Below are 26,814 nucleotides of genomic sequence, written 5' to 3' on the forward strand. Positions count from 1 at the left end.
GTCCCTTGGGTAACGCTAATAAGCTGAAGGGGCTAAACTCGAATAACCTAACAATACTGGTAGGACTCAACTCCGATAACCCAAAAATATTTGCGGGACTCGATCCAATACTCGGGATTGAATTCAACGTCAGTCCTGGCTGCGGTATACGTCACGTCTTGTGAATGGAAACGTGCCGTTCATTGATCAAAACTATATACAAGGGCTGACGTTATGTGTTATATAGTTTTGAATGTTTTGATCAATGAACGGCACGTTTCCATTCACAAGACGTGACGTTATCGTATACCGCAGCTCCAGTGCCCTCTGCCCTACACAGTATTCGTGTGTGCACTGCGATATGTCATTACAAAACATTATTTATATTGTAACGTTATATTATAATATTATTGCGATGTATATATTATTACGTTCGACGAACGAGCCCGTTCGAAACGACCGTCGTCCATACGTGTGCGGTGGTCGTCCGGCTCGTTTTCCGCCCTCCGGTCAGCCGGGTTTGCGGGTCAGGTTCGTAATCGATTTTTTTTCTTCTCTAGTCGTCATCGTCCGTCACGGTGTAATTACATTATAATAATATTGTATTATCGTTTTATTTTTCATTTTATTTTTTTATGGTTTTTATCCACGACGTCCGGTAAATACGTGTGTAATTCACGTGTGAAACGTACGCGACTGCGGCTAGACCGTAATATAATAATAATAATAATAATAGACAGTCACTCAATATACGATGTACAAACTCGTTATTGATTATTGTGCCCAATATGCACGCGTAACGATATCATAATAATATTTTTTATCGTACTATATCGTTATTGTACATCATCATTCACAAGTGCGTATTATTATTATAATATAGTTGCAGACGCGTGTCAGACTCTAACACTATAATACTGTATACACTAAACAAAAAGGTATAGCAAAATAATGGTATACGTATAATATATCATAATACATAATAGCAATTCGAGATAGATAATCAGTGCTAGAATGCATTTTAAACAAGTGGTTTTGTTTAAAACGCTTTATACTTTGAAACGTTTAAAGCGTCTTATCAATATTTGAAAAAAAATTATGTCGTAATTTTTTCTATGAAATATACATTTTGTTAGAAAATCTCGGTATACACATCCATGCTGTCGTATTATACCGAAAAGTATAATATAAATGTAAAGTAAAATATACTTTTAAAACAGAAAAAAAAGCAATGTATTTATTATTTAAAAATGCCGTCTTTCAGTTCGACTATATCAACGACTCGTACCTAATATACATAGAAAAAATTCAGATAACTCTTATTAATCAATAATTGAATTGTTGAGATTTTTAAAACTCTTCCTGAATTAGTATTCTAAATCGTAGATCAACCAAAAATTGAAATACTTAAACATTATATTTTATAGATAATATTTTGTATTATTTTCTAAATACGCGATTATAGCAACGAGCGTAGTAACAAAGTGTTTCATATTATATTTATGTTTTCAACTGTCTATTCTAGAATTGCAATTATTTCAGAAGAAAAAATTCCACTTAAGAGGAATTATGGTCCAAGCGTTGTATTGGATGAGTGATTTCGATCAGCAGTTTATGATTCCGGTGTGTATATAATATATATATATATATCTACTATAGATCCGTTCGATAAAACAACACAACATTTTACAATAATATGCGATTCGTTGAGTAAATGAAATGCAATAGCTAACATTAATGAAAAATAAACATCTTAAACGCGTTTTGTGTATTGTGAAATTAATATTTCAGGAGAAAATCAATTTATCAAGTATTCGAATTAATTAAAGTATTAAACTGAATTAACTAAACGATGTTTTAATATTTAATTGAAATTTAGTATAAGCTGTAAATACATTTAAATTATAATTTATACATAATTATTTTTAAAATCTTTGTTAAGACCAGTTCCGGATCTAGGGAAGGTGGGATCAAGTGTGTATTCTCGTCACAGGCGCTGTTGGTATAAAAAATCTCGCTGGTTATCCCCAAAAAAAAAATTTCCGATTTTGCCAAATGCCAATACCGTTTTCAGCCTGTTACAAATTAAATAATTCTAAAGTTTAGGAACGTTTACGTAAAAATTTAATAATATAATATTTTTAGTAACCATAATGTATGTATAGACTATAGATACACACTATACAGTAAAATAATAATAACAAGACAAAACATATTATGAAAAATACCAACAATATAACAATACATGTATTTCGAGAAAATATTTTACTCCTATGAAATATTAAATTTAATTATTACCTAAGTGTTATGATAAAATATTATATTTTTTGACTTATTTTGTCGATACATACAATTTTGTCGAATTAAAACACAATAAAACTTAAATTTATAGAATGCATATAATTTAAGAAAATACTAAGTTAATTGTGTAGTATAATAAGAGTATAAAAAATTTGAATATACTATTATATATACCGTACAGTATATTGCATAAACAAGAACTCATAATGAAAATAACTTATATCCACTCCCTCATTTACTAAAATAGTAAAATGTATGATTTGAATGTAAATATGCTTTTGCACAATAAATCTGAGACAAATATTTGATTTCAAGTTTTCTAAAAAAAATGCTGTTGAAAGATGTTTATGCCATAATGGTAATAATTCTAAATTTTACTATGAATGGATGACTACCTCGGAATTTTAGGAACATACACGCCATGTCTTACCTAACCAAAATTATCGACATAAGAATAGTAACTAACTAATTAAACTTACTATAGTTACTTTTAATTATACCTTATCGTTGTCAATACAAAAAATATAAACAAATGTTAAACTTCGATTTTGTACTTAAGTACTACCTAGTATAGTGCCTCGCATCAACAATAAAAAAAATCAATTTAAAATTCAAGTGAGTATTTACACCTTAAGTCTTATTACTTTACCCTTCACACTTCCTTTTAAAATAAACACAGAATTTGATGGTTAATAGTTGGAAAATAGAATAGTTTTTGGTGGTATGGGTGATAATACTCAAAAAAAAAAGTTTTCTTAAGAATGTAAAATTTTTTAAAAAAGCTGCCGATCATGAGTCATGACACAATAGTGTAAGTCGGCGCTTTGTGTAGGTAATTTATGGGCACAGTAATCTTATTTTATGAATTATTGGTTTTTATATTTAATTTTAATTTAATTTTTTATTCATATACATTTTTATTATGTCTAATTTTGATTTTTTTTTCAATAGATAGATGAAGAAGATACAGAGGATGACGACTTCTATGAAAATAGAACGATGTCAAAGTATAGATTTCGAGTCCGATTTATGATGATAATAACAATAATAGTTCAAGTATGAAAACATACGATATAATAAATCGCGCGAAGTCCATAACACGCAGTGATACCGAATTAGCGAATTATCAAATACTATATAATATATATATATTAATTAATATATAAACGATAGGCACATCATTTATAGATTATTATACTGCTTGTTTGCTTATTCGTCAGTGGTGCATTTAAGAATTATTGTTATAGGGAGAAGATGAGTAATTGAATGGTATACATTCAAAAAACATTCTTTGAAATTAAATAAATAAAAATTAATACCATCTTACTATCCTACTATATATGATATCCAATAATACAATAATAAATGTTATAGTACAGTGGTACAGGGGTGGGCACGAATGCCATGGATTTGCCATCCTTGTTATAGTAGGTACAACAATAAATATTTATTTATATTAAAATGATTATTAATTAGAACATCTAACATCAAAATCCTTAATAAACAAATCAATTTGTCTTTATTGTTAGTGGCCATTTCATCAATATTTATGTCTATTGTCCGATAACTGATAAAAAACTAGTCCTTTAAGACTATAAGAACAATAAAAATAATAATTATGTATTAGGTAATAATAAAACATTATAAATTATAATACTGGATAACAAAATTAGAAATTAATATAAGAAAAATTTCATTCATTGAATTTCTGAAGTACGGGTTTAATGTGTTTAACCGTTTTTATGTAGAAAAGCTCCGTTTCTAAGTTGCTGTAGACACAGGTAAAGTTACTAATTTGTTAAACTAAAAAAAAAAAAACGGATGTTTGGAAAAATATCTTGATTGCAGTTTTGTAAGATTTCTGATCAATTTTTTGATAGATTTTCACAGTTTGTAGCGTATTTTAGTTAACCCAAAACATTATTGTGCTCGTCGGTAATAAGACAATATATACACTGCTTAATTTTTAATCTGCTTTGTAGTACAGTTATACAGCTATGTGTTGCTGTGACTCGCATATAGAACTTCGTGATTGAATAAGAATCGCCGCACCTTTATTTAATCATAATATTATACATAAATTCTCTAATAACAGCAAAAACTCGTACGGCTTATTTATCTCAATTTTAGGTACTCTCTCAAAGCATTTGGGGACCTATAATCGAGGAATCAACATATGCATTTCCGAATTGGACAAGCAAATCACTTAATTACTTGTTCGTGTGGAACTGTATAACACCGACTATCTTGACAATAGAAGCCTGTAGGTTAATGAATAAATATGGTACGAAAACGAGTAATATAATAATATTAGTATATTATAAGAGATTATTATCGTCCATCTGGACGATTGTTATTATTATCATGAATAACTACAATATCAACGCAAACAATCTTTTTTATATAATATATTATCATTGCAGGATTGGGATTGAGCTGGTCGGTTTCATGTGTTTTATACATGCTGGGCACGGGAATACGATGCATGCCAGCCGTGGCCTCGAATACGCTGTAAGTGTGTTTCCTGTATTATTTATACTAAAATTTGTTACCGTTTGGGAACGAAAAAATAATATTATAGTGTCTCACGCACGGTCGTGAAATCTTGAGTATATATAGTATTATATATGATTACATAAAATTGCTTTGGCACAGACGCACAGTACACGATATAATATATAATATCTATCGAATAATTGTGCAAGTCTGGGCAAGTCAAATATTTTTTTTAACTAGTCTAGCTAAGTTTAAAACAGAAAAAGAAGTAAGTTAAATTGAAAGTTAAGAGTTGCATCATTTATTTTTCTCGTGCAAAAGTTACTACATAGTTAAATAAAATAAGAGAATAGCTTATAACTTTTAGATACGTTTTATTTCTAAGCTGAATGCTTACAATATAATATAGCGAATTGGCAAACCATAATGAGTAGTGAATATTACAAAATTTACACATTAGTTTTTAAAATAAATAAAAAAAAATTAACTACATAACTCTATATCTCATTATTCGTTAATAGTAATATTTTAAATATAACACATTATAATTTACCAAAACGGAGCATACGTTTCTCAATTCTACGCGCTGCAGCTTATTCTTTATGATTCAAATAATTTCTGTTACACATATTTCGGCAAAAACTAAAATAAGGTAATAGGTATTTTAATATATTAGCTAATACCATTGATAATAATTTACAAAAACTACTCTTTATAATGTATAAAGGATATGTATAAGGGTTACCGACCCGCGGTATGTGTCGACGAGCAGTGAGGGTAGAATGTGTAGATTTTTGAAAGTACGGGTAGACGTGTTGATCTTCGAAGAGTCTTGATAATAAATACATAAGCTGCGATGTCCGAATTGCATGCCACGTTATTGAGGGATTTGTCCAAATTACATGTCCTACATAATTTTATTGATAATGAAATAATTTAACTTAGTTTTCCATTTCCAGAACGAGCTTTTGTTACATTACACTCATTACAGTAAAATATTGGAGAAGACGACACCGTTAATACCAAATATTAAATAGAAAGATTTTAGTTTAGTATAATAAATTGAATCTATTGTACATTAATTGTACATGGTTTATTTTAAATAAATAATTATATAATAATAATATAAAATTTGGTGGAGTTTTTTAAATAATAATATTAAATATATTGGTTAGGTTATGCCGCGTAATTCGGATACAGACTTTTCACTGTTGTGTATTCCTATTCGAGTCGCATACCACTTACACTTCTGCATAGGTCACTGTTGTAAGCACGACGCGTGCCAGAAAACCATCGGTCTGCAGTCAGCTCCGTCTGTTATTTCTTACATTCGATCATAATCGTTACATCACCGTATAAAACCGATTAAAATGTTATTTTATTTTAGGTATGCTAATATTACACCAAAATTAAACAGTAAATTTGCTTATAATATCATTTTTGGACATAACATCATTATAGTTCGTATAGGATCTTACGCGTGCTATAAGTATAAATACACCTCTTTGTAACGTGAATAGCTAAAATCATTACAACCATTCATCACACTATACACACTTAATACAATATCATATTTATGTTACTATAGGTGTTTGCACTTGTCGGCGTTTTTATTTAGCCTAGGATCTTTAATAATGATGCCTCTCATCATAACAATGTCGTTGTTTTGGTTCCCTGAGAACGAGAGGAGATTTACTATCGGTAAGTGATGACACGAATGATCGTTGCGCCCGATCTTTCGAAAAACACATACTATTTAAATCTACATAGACTGAAATATTATACGGTGTTATTGACTAGTCCATTTTCGTTTAAAGGATTAGTTTACGGCTTCAAAATGGCGAGTTCTGCGCTCGCTTACTTTATCTACCCCAACGTGGTATCGATGCCCACAGACATACCAGAGAATGCCCCTCTAATAAGGCATCGTATTATGATAATTTTATATGCATGTAAGGATAACTTAGTTTTACGTCCACACAAAACCCGAGTGTGCAATGACATTGACGCTTTACGATGTGTATTTACAGGTTGTATTGTCAACATTATGACGATTTTATTGTGCTTAGTGTACCACCTGATTCCAAAAAATGATGGTAATAGTTCGACTTTAATCAACGAATCTAAATCGTCAACGGAGTTGTACGAAAATGTGAATTATTTTTCTTCGATTAAAGCGATCTGCGAGTATGTTAATCGTCTCCCGGTGTATTAATATGCGGAGAATCGTTATTTTAATGTATTCTCTGTTTTCTAGAAACCGCAACGCTTTGTACCTAGTGTTGGCATATGCTCTATCAAACACGATGTCGGGTCATTGGGTCCAGTCGATACCGTCGATGTTTCATAAAATAGGACACCAACCCGTAATCTGTTGTTGATTAATATTAATATTTATTTCTTTTGTATGACTAATGATTTTTTTTTCTCTAGATATCCGCCAACCATTGCTATATTTTCATAACCGTAATTGCATTTATTCTGAACTCGGTGTTCTGTAGTTATTTTAAGGACCACAAAAAGAATATCATGCTGGGGTGCTTTTCAATATCAACGTTATCATTTTTTTGGTTAATGATGGTGGTTGGGCTTACAACCTGGCTCTCTCTCAGTATGAACATAGTAGTAGTTACATAAGGATTACCACGATAACGATCGTAATATTATTAATAGTGAATTATTTTTACTTGCGTTTTCAGCTGTTTTGAAATATAGCTGTTGTGTGATAGTGGTAGCGATTTCATTTAACTGGAGTTGCCAGAGTATGTTCTTCAATATGAGCTCCGAATTCGAGTACCCATTGGCCCAACCTTTATTCGCTGGATTCATGACGGTCATAAGCAATTTGTTCCAAAACATAGTTTATTTAGTGTTATATTTTTTTCCTAGTTTCGGTAATAATTATTGATTTTTTCAAACAGTACACTGGAAAAACACTATACATATGATTTTGACCGACCGCGTTTGCGTCGCATTAAAATGTTAATGTATACTTACATGCATTATAATTTTACGTTGGTCATGGAAATATCATTTAGACTATGTATATTTTACTCGTTTTTTCAGTGTTCTTATTACTGTAGAAAATCGTATTGTTTTATTTTGTATAATCTGCTTTTATTTTTCAGACGAATACGGGCTGCACATTAGCGCGTGTGGTTGTGCCACTCTAAGTCTATTCTTCCTTTGTCTTGTGTCGAATATTGACACTAAGAAAAACAATCGGTGTCAGAATTCTAACATAGTTAATAGATATACAGTTAGCTATGACTGATTATTTTTATTAGTGTCAATATCCGACAGCAGACAAAGGAATATTAGTCTTAAAGTAAACGGAGAAAAATATCGCTAAATAAACAGTCTTCTGACAAATTATTTACGACCGCCACGTGTCCCACAAAGAAAGGTTTGGGATATGGGTACATGAATTTGATGCTCATCTTGAAGAACAAATGCTAACAAACTCAGGTAAATGAGAACGCTACCACTACCGGGTATTTCAAAACAGAAGTTAAACATCATCATAAACCAAAATAAGAAAAACTTTGATATGCAAAGGCACTCCAGCATGATTCTCTTTTTGTGGACGGGGCGCGAATCAGGAAACCCAGGACGCCATAGGTCGATTTGGGTATGCTATGTTCTCTTTGGCCCATTTCAAATTTATGGCGTCCTGGGTTTCCTAATACGCGCACAGTTCTGGTCCACAAAGTAACTACACACCAAGTTCACGATAAATGCTATTATGGTCATGAAAAAGTTGTACTGGGTGGCGGATTTTTTGGCGGACTAGTTTATAAAAAATCGACGGTAACCGAGACGCCCATGACCCGACTTCGAGTTTGTTAGAGAAAATGCCAACACGAGGTACAAGATGTAATCGAAGAAAAAAAATCAGCAATTTTGTTTGACTCCATGGACGATTTAGATTCGTTGCGTGATGTCGAATTATGACATTGATTTTTCGAGAACAGAAAGTACATCAAAATCGTCATTCAACTGTTCATATTATAATCGTTAAGCACACATTAAACTAAGTATCCTTACATGCATATAACATATTCATGAAGAGGTTCCTCATTAGAGGGGCTTTCTCAGGTATGGCCGTGGGCTGCGACAACACGTAGAGGCCGGTTATTTAAGTGATCGCAGTTACTCGTATTTTGAAGCCACTAACCGGTAGTCAAAATCCTTTCGTTTTTGTGAAATCACAACGCCGATATAGTTATTATTAAAGATGTCAATAATACGGAGCGGAATACATCGTCGTCAAGTACAGTAAAATTATGTTATAATATTATTATATTTTTTTATATAATATTAAGTTTCCGTATTTTATTAAATGCTCTCTCATAAATCATAATATGAGTTTTTTGTATTAATAATGCAGGTAACACATTTATATCGTACTCGAGATCGCGGTTGACATGCAACTTATGGCCGTGCCAAATGTGTAAAAACTGCAAAAACATAACAGGCTCAATTTCAATACTGCGATGATAATATATTATTATGTTACTCTATGATGCATTGCGAAAATGCCTAAAATGGAGTTAAATAAGCCACACTTTATGGTCTGTAGATAATCTATTATATATTTATTATTTTACACAGTTAATACGGGCAATAATGTTTATGATTTTCTAGTCCAATTTGTCAATCATTTATTAGGTTTATAATGCTGTACCTGAGAGGCAGAAGAATCCAACTCCATTATTGTAACTTTTCAGGAGAGCCAAAAACCGTTTTTCAACTATTTTTATTTTACTTAAATGGCTGGTGTAAATTAAATTTAATGATTATACCTATTAGGTTTGTTTTAAATTATAGGCTATATTATTCTCAATAAGATAAATATTTTTTCTTTAATTTATAACTTACCTATAATTGTTTATTTTGATGATTTAAATTAAATATTTTGGACTTAGACCGCCTCGATTTCTATGTTTATTTTGATTATTTTAAAAATATTTTATTGATAATAAATTTATTATAACATTAAGTGTTGTAAATTGTAATATAAGTAAAAATTATAATATTATATTTAATAATTTAATTTTTTTATGAATTATGGTAATAGTAAAGTTACACTGTATTCCAGTTAAATCTAAAAATCTTTTATTGCCAATTGCAAGACTTACATGTTTACTCCTTCTGTTCATAGTATTTAGTATATTTATATACTTTTTATAATATTATATTCTAAACCTGTGTGTTTATGTTGTGCTTGACATCATAACACTCAAATTAATTAATATGCTGATTTACTAACAAGTAACAACTTTGGTTATCTTTATAAAAAAATAAAACTATGAATAATGTATTAGTATAATAATAATAATAACGTTATCAATAAGGTCTAAGTCACAGAAAATTCTAGCAAGACGAACCAAGTCCAAAAAAACCGTCTTATCAATTGGGGCCAAGTCCTTATAAATATTTTCCAAAATTATCTAAGTCCGAATTGTATGGACTTATGAATCATAATTCATAAATCAAAGTTTGTATAAGGACTTGGTTCGTTTTGTTTTCTCCCGATAGGTCGGTAAATATTAGTAATTCAACTAAAATAAAGAGAGGTAAAACAACGTACATCAAAGTTTCACATAAGAAAAAACAATCTCAATTTTGATATAAATGGTTTTAGATCCTTCTACTTCTAAGGTACAGAATTCAAATTTCAATAGGTAATATATTAGACATTTAACTGTTGCAGATAGATGTTATATGTTCGATACTCAGCGCCTTTTATATTTTTTTTGGAATAGGAGAAATGATTGCTAAACGAAAATTGAATAAGTATGATTTAACTGCTTTGCATTGCAAAAATCATGACTAAACGTTTGAAAAAAAGATTGTAAAATCAATTGTCAAGTTATTTATCAATTATTGGCGTATTGAAGTTAATCGTATTTTACTTGGTAAAAGGTTTTACAACTGGGAGAAAATGATCCTATCAAACAACTGGCTTCACTATGGCACATAGAACATAAAAAAAAACTATCACTGGAAATTATAATTAAGTAAAGTAAACCAAAAACTGTATTTTTTTATTTATTATTGTTATTACAAGTTTCACCTATTTTTCCTATTGTACAAGTTTTACCTAATGTACATACCTATTATTATTATGAGCATGATTTTATGTATAAAATACAATAAAAATTAAAGACTGAAGTTAGGTTAACATTAAAAAAAGGGGGATTACATTTTCTAAAAATCAAGTTAAAATTCATTCTAAAAGAATACAATTTAATATTTTGCCATGTCGTACTTTTATTTTATATTATGTTTTTACCGATCAGATAATTTTACTCGTATGACACGGTTCTCACCTATAATACGGTTTGTCAAATGAAATTATTATTATTGACACACGTAGACACTTCATACTTGCCCCGCACAGCATAGATATAATATCATTTAGATATATTTATTTAATATTTTAATAATAAATAAATATTTAAGAAAATATTTCGATCATTATTAAATGTCGAAATCTCATTGACAATACATTTAAAATATTTAATTTTGATTAAATAACCACTATGTGTACCGCCCGCTCAACAGTACGGGCTACTCGAGGACCACTCGGTGACGTCTGAGAGCGAAATGAATGAATTGAATAATAATAATAGTTTTTGCGGGGCGTGGGTAGGCAATTCAATAGCCGAAGTCTTATAATAATTAATAGGGTAGGCAATATAATGTGCACTACGACAACGAGACAGGAAATGATGAACAAGGGAAATAGGATGTGACAGTTTATTTATGAGGGGGGATCTCTGTGGTCGAATCGATCTAGTGCAACGACCACAGAGTTTACATGACGAGTCAAACATCACAGGGTTTATCTATAAAAAATGTAGATTTTGAAAAAAGTTTGTATAACAGGGGATCGTGTAAATATACAAACTAAAATATTATTAAGTATATCATGGTATTAGCTACATGGCCATATTCATTCATCAATATTTAACAGTGTATAGTCATTAAATTTAGTTTTTTTTTTCATGATTTGCTAATTTTTTTTGTGTTAATCAAAGTTCTTTATTTTATGGGATAATATTTGAAACAAAAAAAATTATCTTCGAATCACCTAACATAGTAAGAGGATCGTACCTTAGATTAGGGAAATATCTCGTTTTCAAGTTACAACAAGCCGTATATTGCGCCGCTCAAACGACACAACATACAATTGTGTTGTTTGAATTGCTGCGTACTGTTGTAGGCGGGGTGGTTAACTTAACATGTTATCAGTTATTATATTTGACGAAGATATAAAGTTTATATTTTGTACTTTGTACAAAAACGTTTCTTAAAATAATTCTATCTTAAACACCGTAATAAAATAAACGGCACTTAAGGAATCCACGTTTTTTGGTATAATATTAAACATGTTAAAAAAATGGGTATTTTTGATGATTTAAAAACTATATGAATCATATAAAGTGCGTACTGCCGGTGGATTATCACAGTCCAAGAATATTCCATAATTGCGTCTGAAGGATGGCGTGTGGACAAATTATGAGCTATTTTGTTTTTAATTGTATACTGATAATAAAATAAATATTTAACTTAATCGAATTATTTAAATCACAATAGGACAAAAAAAGTTGAACGAGCAAAAACCGTTCAACAAATTATGTTATGTTTATAAACATCTGCAAAATTACTTTTTTTGTAGCTATATATTATGACATTTGAAAAATGTTAGAAGTAGCTTTAGAATGACATCAATCGGGCGGGCAAGCACACTCAGAACTTCGTCATTATAATATTATTTTACATTATAATATTGTATCGGACAGTGTTTCCAGTTAAAAATTTGACGAGTTCTGATTTAATTCTTAAAAGTCTCAATTTTTAGGATTAAAATATTAAGATTATTTTTCTTTTAAGGTCGGACCTCAAAATTAATTGAATATATTTTGTAATTATTAAATATTTATATTATGTTATTATATTTAATATAATATTGCATTTCAAGAAAACATTTTTATAATACAATAAATCTTAGTGTTTTCAGTTGAAATTTAACTAGTTCAAGTTCAAGTATATTGTGTTTATATCACATAATCATTATATACACCACAATAAAGACAATTTAAGATATGTATATTGTTTATATTGCACTGAATATTGTTTTTAAATAAACTTAATACAACAATACCGTTTGATATTAACAAACGTAACGTTTAAAAAACTTATAAATGTACAGCTCTAAACATATAGATACTCAGTCTCTAGATAGGTACAATTTACCTTGATTATCAGTCAAGCATAATAATGTATAAAGATAATAAGGAATCATATATTATACTATAGATACAATGTCTAATAGCCAATATTTTGTATACTGATATAATCATTAGTTGACATTATTCCATCTTAAAACCTATACTTCTTATCGATAAATACTAGCATTATATTCGCATTAAAAATATGCTCTCATGTTTTAAACCTGAAATTATAAAAAAAAACTGTTGACACTGATACTTGATATTATTATAATCATATTATTGTTTCAGTGATAAGTGATAATAAATCGTAATAATAAACAGCAACACTCAACAGTTAACACTCGTCGGTAAGCGATAGAATTGTTGACAACAATCCGATTTATATCGAACTATAGAAGAAGCAATACGCATTCAGTTACGGTTTAACGATCGGAATGTTTGGTTTGTCGAGCATTTGATATTTTAATTTTTTCATAACTTAACGATAATGTTTAATTGGTTATGGGCAAGTATTCAAATTTCAAAGCCACCATGTAAAGAAAAATCTAAAAATTGAATTCAATTCAAAAACGACGTTTATGATCCGTCGTTACAAGGAGAAATGTGTAGTAATTCTTCAAATTTCCATGAACGTATAAAAATTTCATTAAATAAAATATATTTTAAATTTAAACGAAATAAAGTTTATCAAAAAATGTTTATAGAATCCTATGTGGACAACGACCGACCCACTGTTTCAAGCTCTATTAATGTTGTTCATCCATTTCATCCTGTACTAGCTAACAACACAAGCTTCATATCTGAGCCTAGTAAGTATCATAGTGAAGACTTATAATTTGTAGTATGACTTATGTTTATGTATATTACAATATATTAACTTTAAAATTTATACAGTTTCAAATTTGATACTATAGATAAAAAACGTTCGTACTTAAATATTCAATGAAGATAGTAGAATAGCACTATTTATTTTATACTGCAATTGTAATTTTTTTTTAGGTACCTTACAACTTACAATATATTTTATAATAAGTTAAAATAACGGTATTGAATTAAATATAATAATTATTTAATAATTTGATTTATAATTTGTATTGTACTATTGTAGTGATTTCGACTATGCCCTGACCAAGAATAAAAAAGTACTTTTTATGCAAAGGAAATAGAGGAAATAATTTTCTCAAATAGGTAACTTTTTTTGTCTTCCCTCAAATAAAAAAACAAAAAGTTCTTATGAAGACGAGTTACAAACATATTTGAATAGTCTATCTAACGATATCAGTATGTTGCTGTATTACTCAGCTGTTATGAAAGTTTTTTTTTGAATACAATGCACCATTGCCCCCAAGTAATCACGTTACTATCGGAATGACAGTTAAACGTTACAACTTTTGTGACGAACTATTTGAAAAACTTGTCTTTCTAAAATAAAATAAAATACCATTAGATATAATGTAGCATTAATTAATTGAAAATATGATAGTCAAATTGTTTGTAATTTGAATAATATTTTTAATTTAAATTAAATGAGAAATCAACATCAATTATTTATTATTTTAACTTTAAAGATAAATACGTATTAATATTAATAATGTTTAATACGTATGTACTTATGGGTGTTGTGAACCAAATAAATACATCAAAAAAAATATATATAAACATACTGTTATTGACAATTATTTTTAAGTTATTATTGTGTAGGTACTATAGCTGTATGTAAGTAATCTTATGAAGTTTTCTTGATTTCAATATTAAATATAAAAATATAAATATTATTAAATATTTCACTCTATTACTTACACATTGTAAAGTAAAATAATCTCTCTATCAATTATTGGTGATGTCTTACGTCGATATATAGTGGAGTATTTGTTACACACCAATTGAGTTGAATTCGTATTTTAATTATTATTATTATCTAATTGTTATTTTGGAATTTTCTAGTATTTTAATATTGTGTTTCTTTTAAAGTCTCCGTTAGTATGATAATTTTTATCTACATATAAAATACACATTTATGATAATTATGAATGATGTGTTATTATTTATCAGAAAAATTCGACATAGTTAATCATGTAAATTTATTTACTGTAAATTTATCAGCTACCTACTTCCTATCTATTTATAACTTATGTAAAGTACGTAACATAATAAAGCAAATTTAACGTTTTTAACCAATTCACAGAACTGTTATTTTTTTGAGGCGGATTAATGAATTTTTTTATTGCTATAATAAGGAACCAGTAAAAAAATTTCTTAAGAATCTAAGCCATTACCAAGTTGAAAGTTCAATTAAAGTTAAGTTGTAAATTTTTATATTTTCTACGTTTAATATATAATATATTGTTTCTAAATAATACAGATATCGAGATATGTTCGCGAAAATAATTATTTTCATCATCTCAAGTCAAAATTATAATGGTAATGTGGCAGGAAAACATTTTTTACAAACCATATAACACAAAAATTTGACAGTAAATAAATATTTGCATAGTATAACATTATAATGGAAATTATTTCTTTCAATCGATGACTAACGACAGCAATAAACAAATTCTATACTAATATTTATAAAGTATAATAATTTCCAAATTACGCACATAAATAGTTGTATTTTGATTTAAAATCATATAATTTACAGGTACCTATAGGATTTTTTTTAAGTTCAATTGATTAAAAAAAGAATTTATGCGTCATATAATATAATTTATGATGTTAAGTAAAAAAATACATTCAGATATGAACGATGGATTTTCACACAGTTATAATTTTGTTAGATTAAAAAAAAATTCCATGCGTCATAATATTATTATGTAACTATATTTTGATACTATACAAAAAATAACTATAATGTATTAATAATATATTTGAAAATTCCAAACGAAAAACATAGTTTTATCAAATATCATATAGCAATGTACTTAAATATTTATATTTAAATTATGATTTCAAATCATACATTTTTAACTGGATGTAACACTAAACATTTAGTGGACAATATTTTCATATTACAATAAGAGGTACTTACCTAAGAAACATACGATAAGATGTGTCTTCAATAACTATCACTAAAATCACTCTAGAAAACGTATATTTGTGAAATTGTATTTTTTTTTTTTGTATGTTTTCGAGTTTTACGCTTATGTGTTTTAACTTTTCTGTTAATAGAAATCAAAAATCATTTTTCACGAATTTATAATGTTGGAAAAATGTTCTAAGTTGATAAATGTCGGAGTAATAACATTCTCAAACTTAGATATTAATATTGTTGTTCGTTTTTAACCGTTGAGGAACATATAAGTATAATTAAAAAAAAAAAACAATTTTTCATATCATACCTATAATTATTAATTACTGCGAAATATATTCGAAATAATAAGGCTAATATACAATATAATATTTCATTTTGGTCATCCATTTCACATTATAGACACTTACCAATCATTTTAGTTTTAAATTTCCGAACTATTTGACCTGATGTTATATTTAAGTGTTTAAAATCTTTATTATTACTATTTTATGCAATAACTGTTATAAATTTAAACATTTTAATATAATTAAAAATACCATTGTTATTTGTCTGTGATAAATATTCTAATTTAAATCTGTTATGCATAGTGCAGACTTACACAATAAGCTCTTCGTCAATAATTTTACCATAGTTATTTTAAGCTTTAATGTTATAATAAATTATTTTTCTATCGTCAAATTTATGAATGTACATATTATCTGCGTTTTCTTATTGTTTTTTTTTACAATATATAGGTATTTTAATTTTCAAGCTAGATATGGGAATTTTTTATTAGTAATACTTCACATTATTCTCGTAACGATAACTTGTTGAAAAACAATAGGTACAAAAATACCAACGCGTGTAAACATAAATAATATTTCACGATTTTAAGTTTGATAATAAGTCGATTTACTCTAATATTAAATCTAATCACATAAAGTTAGTTCTGCTGAATGTAAATGGAAATAGAGGTAATCGTATACGTATCATACGATTAATCTCTGAAGAATACATTATTGTATTATATATTCATATAATAAATATGAAATATTCAAAAGCAATAAACTAAGTATATTTATAATACATTATATTATTGAGTATGTTTGAATGACCACTGTCCATTGTCCACATTAGACTTTTGGAGTGCGTATCGTATGTCTGTGAATAATAAAATCCGTGCATTCGAAAAAAATTCACAGGATAAATCGGCAAGTTATAATTTCATCAAAGCAATACAACGGGTAGACACTTGATATTCATAAATGTGATTCGGATATAAATAACAACGTTATTTATTAACTGTATATAAGTGTACTAAAATACCCTCGAAAAAGTCTTTTGGAAAATGCATTTTACGTGACGTGCGTATAATAATTAATATTACCTATGTTTTTAATAACCCTCGTATTTTCTTTTTTTTTTTTAATAATTTAATAAATTATAATTGTAAATATGTAATTTCATATAATAATACATATAAAATTAAATTATTATCTAATAAAAATTGCTGAACATTTGCAGTTCTTCATAATTATAATAAATTAAAAACAATCACAAATGTAATAAAAATTGTGTAATAATAAAAATATGTATAACAATTTTATATAAATATAATAGGTATAGCTAAAAGATAAAATACGGCAAAATAAATATTAAATTGTAAACTTAAAAAAAAACGGAAGTGGGGGAGGGGTGATGTCCGCCATTCAGCAAAACGATCTTCCGCTTTGCGACTTCCGCCATCAACGACATAAATAACTGTATATTATTATTACCTTTTATCGGAATTCTCGAACAATGATATAACTGTCGTTATAATTATATTATCGTGTCATTTCCATTAACGTCACAGTTCGCAGACGGGACCAATGACGACGAGCTGCAGACCGGGGTGTGTAGATAAATAACTGTCGTCGATCGGAGGTCCGTTCATTTCACACCATGAAGTCCGACGGGTTGGTTCTTCGCGCTTTTTTCGCGTTCGCTTTTCTCTCCGCCGTCCGCCGTGCGACCGGGTCGTCCGACGACACGTGGTCTTTCGCGTCCAACGGCACCGGCAGAGCCATGCAACCGGACAGACGGTGTATTTTACACTCGGACGATATATACAGAGGTAACATTACGGCAGTGTATATTATTAGGGCGATTTAATTAATTTTTTTTTAACTACTACGAGTAAACAGTGTATAATTATTAAGTTTAATGCGATACTTTGCTTGTTTGTAATTCGTGACGATTAAAAACTAACTCGTTTATTTGTCTTGAGAATCGGGTAAAATATTTCTGTTGTTTTTTTAAGATCGATGGCTAAGTAGGAAAATAGCAAATTTAAAAATACATATAGTTCAAAATCACATATTATTATGAATGATTTACAAAATAATAAATAGCAAAAATAGAGGAGGACAGCCAATAATGATGGAATACTATATGAATACTATATATTATTATACTTACCGAATAATAATTAATTATTTATTATTCATATAGGTATACTTTTGATTAGCTAATTTTTAAGAAAATAACCGACAATCTTTTATTAATTAGAGATTTGAAATTAATGTTTTCGGCCGTTTGTCTCTTTATCGAACACTTAAATTCACTACTTGCATTTAAAGGTTTAACAATGCACAATATTCATCATTATTAAAAAATGTATAATTTTAATACATATACTTATATAGTATGTTACAGTTAAAGTGTTGAATTCCGTTATTTTATGAATTAACTAGGTATATAGGTTTATGAATTCCCAAACAAAGGCGAAAAATAGAATATCGTACGGGCGACCAAAATCAATGAACAGTGAACATATTTTGTACAATATGACATATTATATTGACGAAGTGATGCCATATAATGTATAGAACAGCTAGGTAGTTAAAGTATAAATTACATACATTACCTACACGTTTGGTTACTTCATAAATTACCTAGGTATTTCACAAACTATTTCATTCAACGCTTTAATTGTAACACGTCAAATAACATTCTGAGTAATATTTTCGTATATATTTTTTTAGTATAAAAAAATTTGTATACGAAAAAAAAATAGAAACATTTTTTTTTGTGGCTTATCTGGAAAATAAGCTTTTAATAAATTACGATCGATATTATTGTTATTAATATTATCATTTATTATTATTCTAAGGCTCACGGCACAGTGAGGCGTGTGCCTCGTGTAGTTACAAAGACTTACATACCGATAATATTTAATAATATGTTTTCAGTGAGTTACTGCGCGAACAGAAAGTGTCCGAACTGGAAGTGTCTTGACGATTCGGCAATAATACATGGAACGTGTTGCGGATGTCCCAACATTTTTGGAGGTAAATAAAAAATATGATAACGTTTAAAATTCAGGGAAAAATTAACGTCGTGTCCTTAAGTCTTACATTCAAAGTTTTGTATTCTTTCCGATATAATATTATAAATAAAAAACCGACCACCTCACATAAAATCGGATCTCAGGTTTGAAACAATATCGTTTGTCCAGTTTTCAACAAGCCGTATACTGTGCTGTTCAAACGACACAAGATACAACCGCGTTGTTTGAATTGCGGCGTAATGTTGTGTGCCGGGCGGTTAACTATATTTTTTCGATTATTATATAAAATTAAGGGTGATGAAAATATGATGTTTATATTTTGTACAAAAACGTAACTTAAAATAATTTTATCGTTAACACCGTAATAAATAAAAAGGACACTTAAGAAATCTATATTTTTTGGTATAATATTAAAAGACGTATTGAAAAATCGGTATTTTTGATGATTTAAAAACCAGACAAATCATAAAGTGTGTATAGTGTATCTCGGTATCTCGGTATAGAGTCAATTCGCGTAATATTCCAACTCTTATATAAGTTATAACTTATAACATTATTGATTATGAGTAGGTACGAGTCTAAAGTTGTCTATGTAATATAGTTATATACGTAAGCATGAAATATAGTGACGATGATCTGTTTGATAATATTATTATGTATTTTCTATTTTTAGATGATGTACCTGTGCTCTGTTCAAAGGATTTAAAATGCCCACGTTTAATGAAGGACCTGTGCACCGATTTCAATTATATGATTTTATGTTGTTGTTCCACTAATAATAATTATTATAATATCTACAGCAGTAGCTAATTTATGTTTTGTTCCGTCAAATCGAATTGTGTACCAAAATGTAATGAATTCACTGACATTAATAATAAATTATAAAAATATCGTCAAACTTATTGTACAGAACATTATTAAAACCCGGGGTATTTGTTAGTAAACATATTAATTAATGAATGTGTTTACTTCACGATGGACAAAATACTTCGTTGGTTCTGCCGTGATGCGTAACATATAGGTAATGACTTCATAATAGTCAACATATTTTAATGATTTACAATATTACATACTATTATAACTTATTAAAGGTTTAGGTAACTTAAAATACATTTACTGCCGATCAGATTGATAAACGAAAAAACAAATGTCGAATATAATAAATAGGTGATAATATTTTTCTCTGGCGTGGTAGGTACTAGTAACCATAAGTGATTCGTTGAATATTAATTATATCTTATTACTTCTGGGTTTTTTTACTGATTTAGTTTTAATTACATATCGTTTAATAATGCATTAAAAAATACTTTTTTATTTGTATCAATATAAATGCTTATCACATACGTTATTTCCCAATTGTGTAATGACGAATGACTAAAACTAAAATAGTTACCTATACCCGTGTGATTGATTAACTATTTTATTTTGTTATCTAGACAAAGACAATAATGTGTTTTTACTAAATATTTTATAGTGCATTTTATACTATACACCGTGAATCAAACAAACGGAATGTTTTCCTATGACTGACTTGACTTTAATATATTAAATATGAACTGTTAAGGTTCACTTTTTAAAGTCACTCGTCACCGATAAAGTATTTTCATGGGAAAATTTTGATTTCTTTACCATATAGCTGCTATTTTTTTTTTTCTATATATAATTTAATCTTGTTGTATTACATTAAAATCAAAAATTACAGTATGTCACCGACATAATACAACTTATAAAATACTTTAAATATTATAATATCGTAAAAGATTTAAATTGCAATAATATTGCCTATACCCAACCCTTTAAAATGCGATGATGTGACGACCTTTTCACAAGAAATATTTTTATAATGCGAGTCAAAATTCAACGCCTATACATTTATCTAATAATTATAACACATTAATCTTAATTTATTACTACTTACTATATAAGTCAGTTTTTAAATATTAAAATTACGGTGATGTCTTGTTGTATTAAAATGTAATATGCTATAACAGATATTCTGTTTGTGGATCACATCACCCTCGGTGGCCGTCAACTGATTATTTACTATCGAAAATAAAATAATAATAAATCGTCGGTCTAACTCCAAAAATGCCATTTCGGGACTATTTTATTTTCTTATAGATAATAATTTTATGTTTAAAATCATTATTACTCCAATCGGTTACTTGTTTTTGCATGCAATCAGCTGTTAAAGTTCTGAAGGAATTAGTCTAAATCCAGTCTCCTGCAGGTATTAAAAATCTCAACTTCTTTTTAAAATATTCTATTTATTTAAGTTATAAAAAAAAATATGTATATATAATCATGAATAATATACACATAAATATTTTAGGTTTTAATAAAGTTTTTTAAATTAATGAAACGTTTTTTCATCTCTACTGAAAAGTTATCATTTTGGATTTAGAACGATTGCGAGTTATAAGCCGTCGAAAATATATAGTACATGCGTTGCATAACGCAATAATGAAAACAAAATAAGATAGAATCTGAATTGAATTAACAAGAATTTAAGCATGCACCACATTATGTCTATTATGATATACATAAGTAGTTTTCTACCGGGCTGACATGGGCCCAGCTTAGGGGTGACATGACACGAAAAATCAACGAGAAAACGAAAAAAAATTTTAAAATAAATATATTTTTGCGAAAAAAAAACATTATTATATTCATATTAATATCAACGTTTTAAACGTTTTTTTCCGTGTACTGTATTTTTTTTTTATTATTTAATACTAGAATAATTTTTAAAATTTGAATATTAAGCTAAGACTGTAATATGACTTTGATGTTAGGGTGACGCAGTGTTTGGTTCTAGTGGTTATTAAAGGTGACACGAATCAAAAAAGGTCGATAACTATACTGGCATACATCATCGCGTGAACCGGAAAAAATAAGGATTGCCGAGATCGTCAGTGGATCCGTATTCCAATATATCGGTGTATAATATATTATTTTAAAAGTGACTGTAGTACAGTTATATCGAGCACAATAATAACACTACGTACGTCATCGGTACGGTCATTTTCATATCGCTGTCACTATTGTCGTCACTGCTGTTATTCGGTTGTGCTCGGGTCTTGCAGTAAAATATAAGTCGACAATACGGCATTATAGCTTTACGAATCGGTGGCGTCACACTACACAAAATATATATCATTATATATTTGGACAATGTCGCCTACATAATATGTCATTGCATAATATATTATATCAGACGGTGTTTATCCCACGATAATCGGACGGAAATGACGACGAGAAGTCTGCAGCCGGAGTGCTCGCAATAAGTATAATAACTACGGATTAACGCATATAGGATATTGTAATATCGTTATTGCGGTGTATTACAATTATTATTATAATAGCGTACAATAATTAATAATATTATAAACGTGCCAGTGGCGTAGCCAGCGGGTAGTAGGTCCGGGCCTACCCACTTTTCTCCAAAACTGAATGTTTTATGTCATGTTTTTCGTCTGATAAAAATATTCATTGATAATCCTTATTACATCAAAATATTCGGGCCTACCCTAGAAAAAGTGTCTAGTTACGCCACTGAGACACGCCGAGTACGCGATTCTGTGATGTGCTCGTCGCGCTTGGCGCGTGCGCACGACGTCGCTGCGATCGACGATTCAAAACGCGTACCTAGCTCGTGCGGCTTTTGTGTGCGGCTGACAGTGTAGCTGGTAATATTATAATGTATATGATATTATGCATGCTACGACGTGATCCAATCGCATAACAATAACACGACTGCTGTAATGTATAGTACAATACGCCAATATAGTGCTTGTTTGTGTTTTTGAAGAAGAGAATTAATGTTTTTTTTCTATATCGTAGTTATTTCGAGTTGTACACGCATTGCTCGGGGTAGATACGATTAATCGGGGAGGGGCTGAATAATCGGGAGTCTCGATAAGTCGACCGGTACATTGACAGTCGTCGGGTTGTGTGATGAACAAGGTGTTTTCCGTTTTTATTTTATTGAACACGACAAAATATGTGTTGATTACAAATTAATCGTCTTCGACCGTGCAGGTCAAAGCTTTGTTACTGCGTATTTAATAATAGTTTGTGGTATATCACCAAGCTAACTATATATACTCTCGTACGGAAATTTCGTCCTTTTTTTTCTCGTGTCCTTAAACGTGCAGTATACAATATATATATAATATATATAGGTAATTCGACAATGTACGGTTGTTCGAAATCTAATTATTGTTTTGTTTTTTTTTTCAAATATTGTCTCGTAATCGAACGACTGCAAAGAGTGCGTATAATATTTATTTCGAAATTTCTGTAAATTATTTTAATATTGTAATATTACATATTATTATAGTACTGCTGCACGCGCAGTGCACACAATACGATAATGCCGTGCGTAGTCGTATACTGTGACACTGTTTTATTTGTGTCGTCGCTCGTCTATAATATATTATCGTATTACATTATTAGATAGGTATTGTAGAGGCGGCGGCAAAGACGACGATAATTAGCATAAACACAAACGGGCGAAAAGACCGCGCCGCCGACGCGAGACGCGAGCGACCTTCGTTGATTTACACTACAAAGGCTGACGACGCCGCCGCCGTCCTACTTACACAAACGGCAGTGTATAATATAATATTGTGTGTTTGTCGCGTGTACTCTCGCGCGCGGTGTTTGAAAAACAAAAAATAACGACAGGTCGGAGGAAACCGTATAATGTTATACGGCTCGTGCCGTGCTCATGTGTGTGTGTTATATTGTTATAATGACAATGGTAATTTCAAGTTCGGAAAGTTTGACGTTGCCGCCGCCGCCGCGGTATCCTACCCATCGTCATCGTATTAATATAATGTAATATAATATGAGGCACGCGCGTTAATGTTGTGTGTTGGTGTGTAATAGGTATACGGCGATATACCATAGTATACTGTGGTTATGGTACCCGCTGACGATAGGTATACCTGCGATGTTATAAATGTTATAAACACATATTATTATGATATACGTCATACGACGATGTGATGAAACTTCGACTTTCCGCAAAACAAACTCTATATAGCTCGACTGTTAAAATTCTCTTTAAAATAGCCATTATTGATTTTGAAAACGTATTTGAATTCCTTATTCTCTTTTCTAGGTCTGGTATGAAATGGATTTTATTATGTTTTTTTTTTAATAACACTAAATTAAGGTGAATTACAAAAAAAATTTTTACATGAATATAATTCATTTGTTACTATAGTAATTAAACAACAAAAAAAAAATCAAAAATCCATTTCCTACAAAACCTTGAAAAAAGATTAAGGTATTTAAAATTTAAATCTGACTTTTTTTACCGGGTAAATTTTTCTTTCGCTTTTTGCAATTTTCATGCGCGTATGTACGTTACTGATTTCCAAGAATCTTAGCCGTAGCCTATCTTTAATTACATTAAGCGTTAGGGGAATTCACCCACACTAATGATCAGTCACAACACACACAGTTACACTTAGCTCACGAAGGATATCGAATATTGCCTAAATACGACTCCTTAAAAATGGTGACATTTTGGACGGCGCACGAGTAATTCAAATAATTTTAATATCCACTAAGTTATTGTGATGACGACTAATAAAGAAATCACACAGTTTTTTTTCGTTTTCTGAACATAAAATATGTTTTTAGAATAAGTGTTGAAAAATATTTATGATTAAAACAAATGTTCTCACTCAAGTGCGTTGAAATTGCCTAAATCATACCCCTTTAGCTGGTGTATAGTATTAAGACCCTATTCAAGGGCATCGGAGATGAAGAATTTTTTTAATACAAAATTGAAAGCTTGCCACACCATAACAACACTTGTAAAATAGCCAGATTTTAAATCATTAGTTTTATATAGATTATGAAGACTTTTAAATGTGGCATTGGACTCTGATTTAAAATACGTTTTGAACTAATGTAGGTATATTTTTAAAACTTGTAACAAACGTTTGAATAATAAAAAACGGGACACGGCGTGCGCATTGGACACCACACCAGTTGCAGCATGACGGAGTTGGTGTTGTACTAGCGACTAGTAGGAAGTTCCCAAATTAGGCCGGACCATTTAGACATTTTAGTGACAAACACGCTAGTATGTCCTACCTAACCGTAATAATACAATCGCCGTCGAGATAAAAATAGTAACTAGGTAGCTAAAATCTTTTCTTAAATTTATTCATTATACGGTGGTCGATTATTTTGTGTTGAAAACACACCGCAACGGCGTCGGCTCGGATTCTGTTAAGCTCGAACGTTTACGGGTATATACCACCGGTCACCACCGCCGCAGCGAGTATACCCATAATGAACGTTCGTTTATTACAATAATATTATAATATTTCCTTTATACACTCGTCCCCGGACAAAACATATTTTATGAATAAGTATAAATACGGACTTGGGTATACAAATGTCGTTAATTTGACATTACCCGCCGCGGCGCGCGCGCAATCGAATGTAATTACACGTACTACCTATATAATAATATACGTATGTATATTGTATATGTGTAGTACGTACGGCGACGTCGACGTTTTTGAAAAGCGCCAACATTTCTTGAATATTTCCTCTTCACAAATGACCTGCGTGCCACTGTGCCGCGTGAGTAATAATAAGTATAGATACAATGAGTATACCTACGTGAGTAATATATAATATTATATAGGTACCAAGACTGCGGGACATTAAATATTACAATACACGTAATATATACACGATGAGTTGGTATATTATGTAGGTTTACATATTATATAGTATATAGCAGTAATATTATGCATTTTGTCGTGTTAATTTTTGTTTTTTATCTCGTCGTGTTGGCTTTTTCGCTTTAACTCGTGTTTTATAGCGAGATTTAATGTATCGATCACACGCGCGGCGTGTATCAGCGTGATGACGGGTGTGATTTTTATTTGATATAAAATAATTAAGTTTGAAATTCCAAAGAAAACTCAAAATACTATTTGTGTGTAAGTGTAAACGTCGGTCTAATTAAAAGTAGTCTCATTTTGTTTTTCCGTATTCTCTGCTATTCTCGTAAATGAATAATATTGGGGAAAACATCATCGAGTCTAAACATTACATAATATTTTCGCACGAATATTTTAAATTTCAATATTGTTTAGAGTGATATTAATGTTATTGTTCAATATTGTTGTTATAGATCGAATAATATTATAATGTTTGACGGGACAATAACAATGACGATACGTTTCCGAGTATGTGTGGTAGTCTACTGCACGGGGCAGTGTGGTGATTTTTAATTTTTAATATTATTATGACTTGTACCGTGGACGATCGATAATATTGTATTATTTATCATTTTGCAAGGTGATCGAAGTCGTAAGTGTTTTAAGGCGTATGATGTAGGCAAATTTTCTCGACCCGAACGTGGTCACACAATATTATTATAGGAACCACTTATGGTGATTTGGGGAAAAACTTTG

At 29.7% G+C, this 26,814-nt stretch overlaps 2 protein-coding genes across 5 annotated transcripts; both read left to right on the forward strand.

Annotated features, from left to right (window-relative positions):
• Positions 1-1,489: 1,489 nt before the first annotated feature.
• LOC126551258 (solute carrier family 49 member 4-like) lies at positions 1,490-10,756 on the forward strand. 3 transcript variants are annotated; one of them, XM_050204152.1, is made up of 13 exons: positions 1,490-1,602; positions 3,232-3,336; positions 4,411-4,564; positions 4,704-4,791; positions 6,365-6,477; positions 6,594-6,728; positions 6,807-6,963; positions 7,034-7,142; positions 7,210-7,387; positions 7,476-7,670; positions 7,905-9,049; positions 9,167-9,350; positions 10,545-10,756. In XM_050204152.1, the coding sequence occupies exons 1-11, from the start codon at positions 1,549-1,551 to the stop codon at positions 8,048-8,050; spliced, it is 1,434 nt and encodes a 477-aa protein (XP_050060109.1). In that variant the 5' UTR covers positions 1,490-1,548; the 3' UTR covers positions 8,051-9,049; positions 9,167-9,350; positions 10,545-10,756. The 3 variants fall into 3 exon arrangements, with proteins under 3 accessions (XP_050060109.1, XP_050060107.1, XP_050060106.1); XM_050204150.1 differs by lacking the exon at positions 10,545-10,756 and adding an exon at positions 9,424-9,707; XM_050204149.1 differs by lacking the exon at positions 10,545-10,756 and having other exon boundaries at positions 9,167-9,707.
• A 2,712-nt stretch (positions 10,757-13,468) lies between these two features.
• LOC114123124 (uncharacterized) lies at positions 13,469-20,258 on the forward strand. Of its 2 annotated transcripts, XM_050204154.1 has the most exons (4): positions 13,469-13,651; positions 13,724-13,828; positions 19,263-19,361; positions 20,034-20,258. In XM_050204154.1, exons 1-4 carry the CDS (start codon positions 13,621-13,623, stop codon positions 20,168-20,170), a joined length of 372 nt encoding a protein of 123 aa, XP_050060111.1. In that variant the 5' UTR covers positions 13,469-13,620; the 3' UTR covers positions 20,171-20,258. The 2 variants fall into 2 exon arrangements, with proteins under 2 accessions (XP_050060111.1, XP_050060110.1); XM_050204153.1 differs by lacking the exons at positions 13,469-13,651; positions 13,724-13,828 and adding an exon at positions 17,885-18,145.
• Positions 20,259-26,814: the final 6,556 nt, after the last annotated feature.

Source organism: Aphis gossypii, chromosome 3 (genome assembly GCF_020184175.1).
Source record: "Aphis gossypii isolate Hap1 chromosome 3, ASM2018417v2, whole genome shotgun sequence".
Taxonomy (NCBI): Eukaryota; Metazoa; Arthropoda; class Insecta; order Hemiptera; family Aphididae; genus Aphis; species Aphis gossypii.

What these genes read in the sequence shown, in the direction of transcription:
- LOC126551258 (XM_050204152.1), top strand. Translation starts at nt 1,549, where the DNA reads ATGGTCCAAGCGTTGTATTGGATGAGTGATTTCGATCAGCAGTTTATG. An exon ending in TCGATTAAAGCGATCTGCGA is followed by an intron (nt 6,964 to 7,033) that starts GTATGTTAATCG and finishes TCTGTTTTCTAG; the next exon opens with AAACCGCAACGCTTTGTACC. An exon ending in ATAAAATAGGACACCAACCC is followed by an intron (nt 7,143 to 7,209) that starts GTAATCTGTTGT and finishes TTTTTTCTCTAG; the next exon opens with ATATCCGCCAACCATTGCTA.
- LOC114123124 (XM_050204153.1), top strand. Translation starts at nt 17,974, where the DNA reads ATGAAGTCCGACGGGTTGGTTCTTCGCGCTTTTTTCGCGTTCGCTTTT. An exon ending in CTCGGACGATATATACAGAG is followed by an intron (nt 18,146 to 19,262) that starts GTAACATTACGG and finishes ATATGTTTTCAG; the next exon opens with TGAGTTACTGCGCGAACAGA. An exon ending in ATGTCCCAACATTTTTGGAG is followed by an intron (nt 19,362 to 20,033) that starts GTAAATAAAAAA and finishes TTCTATTTTTAG; the next exon opens with ATGATGTACCTGTGCTCTGT.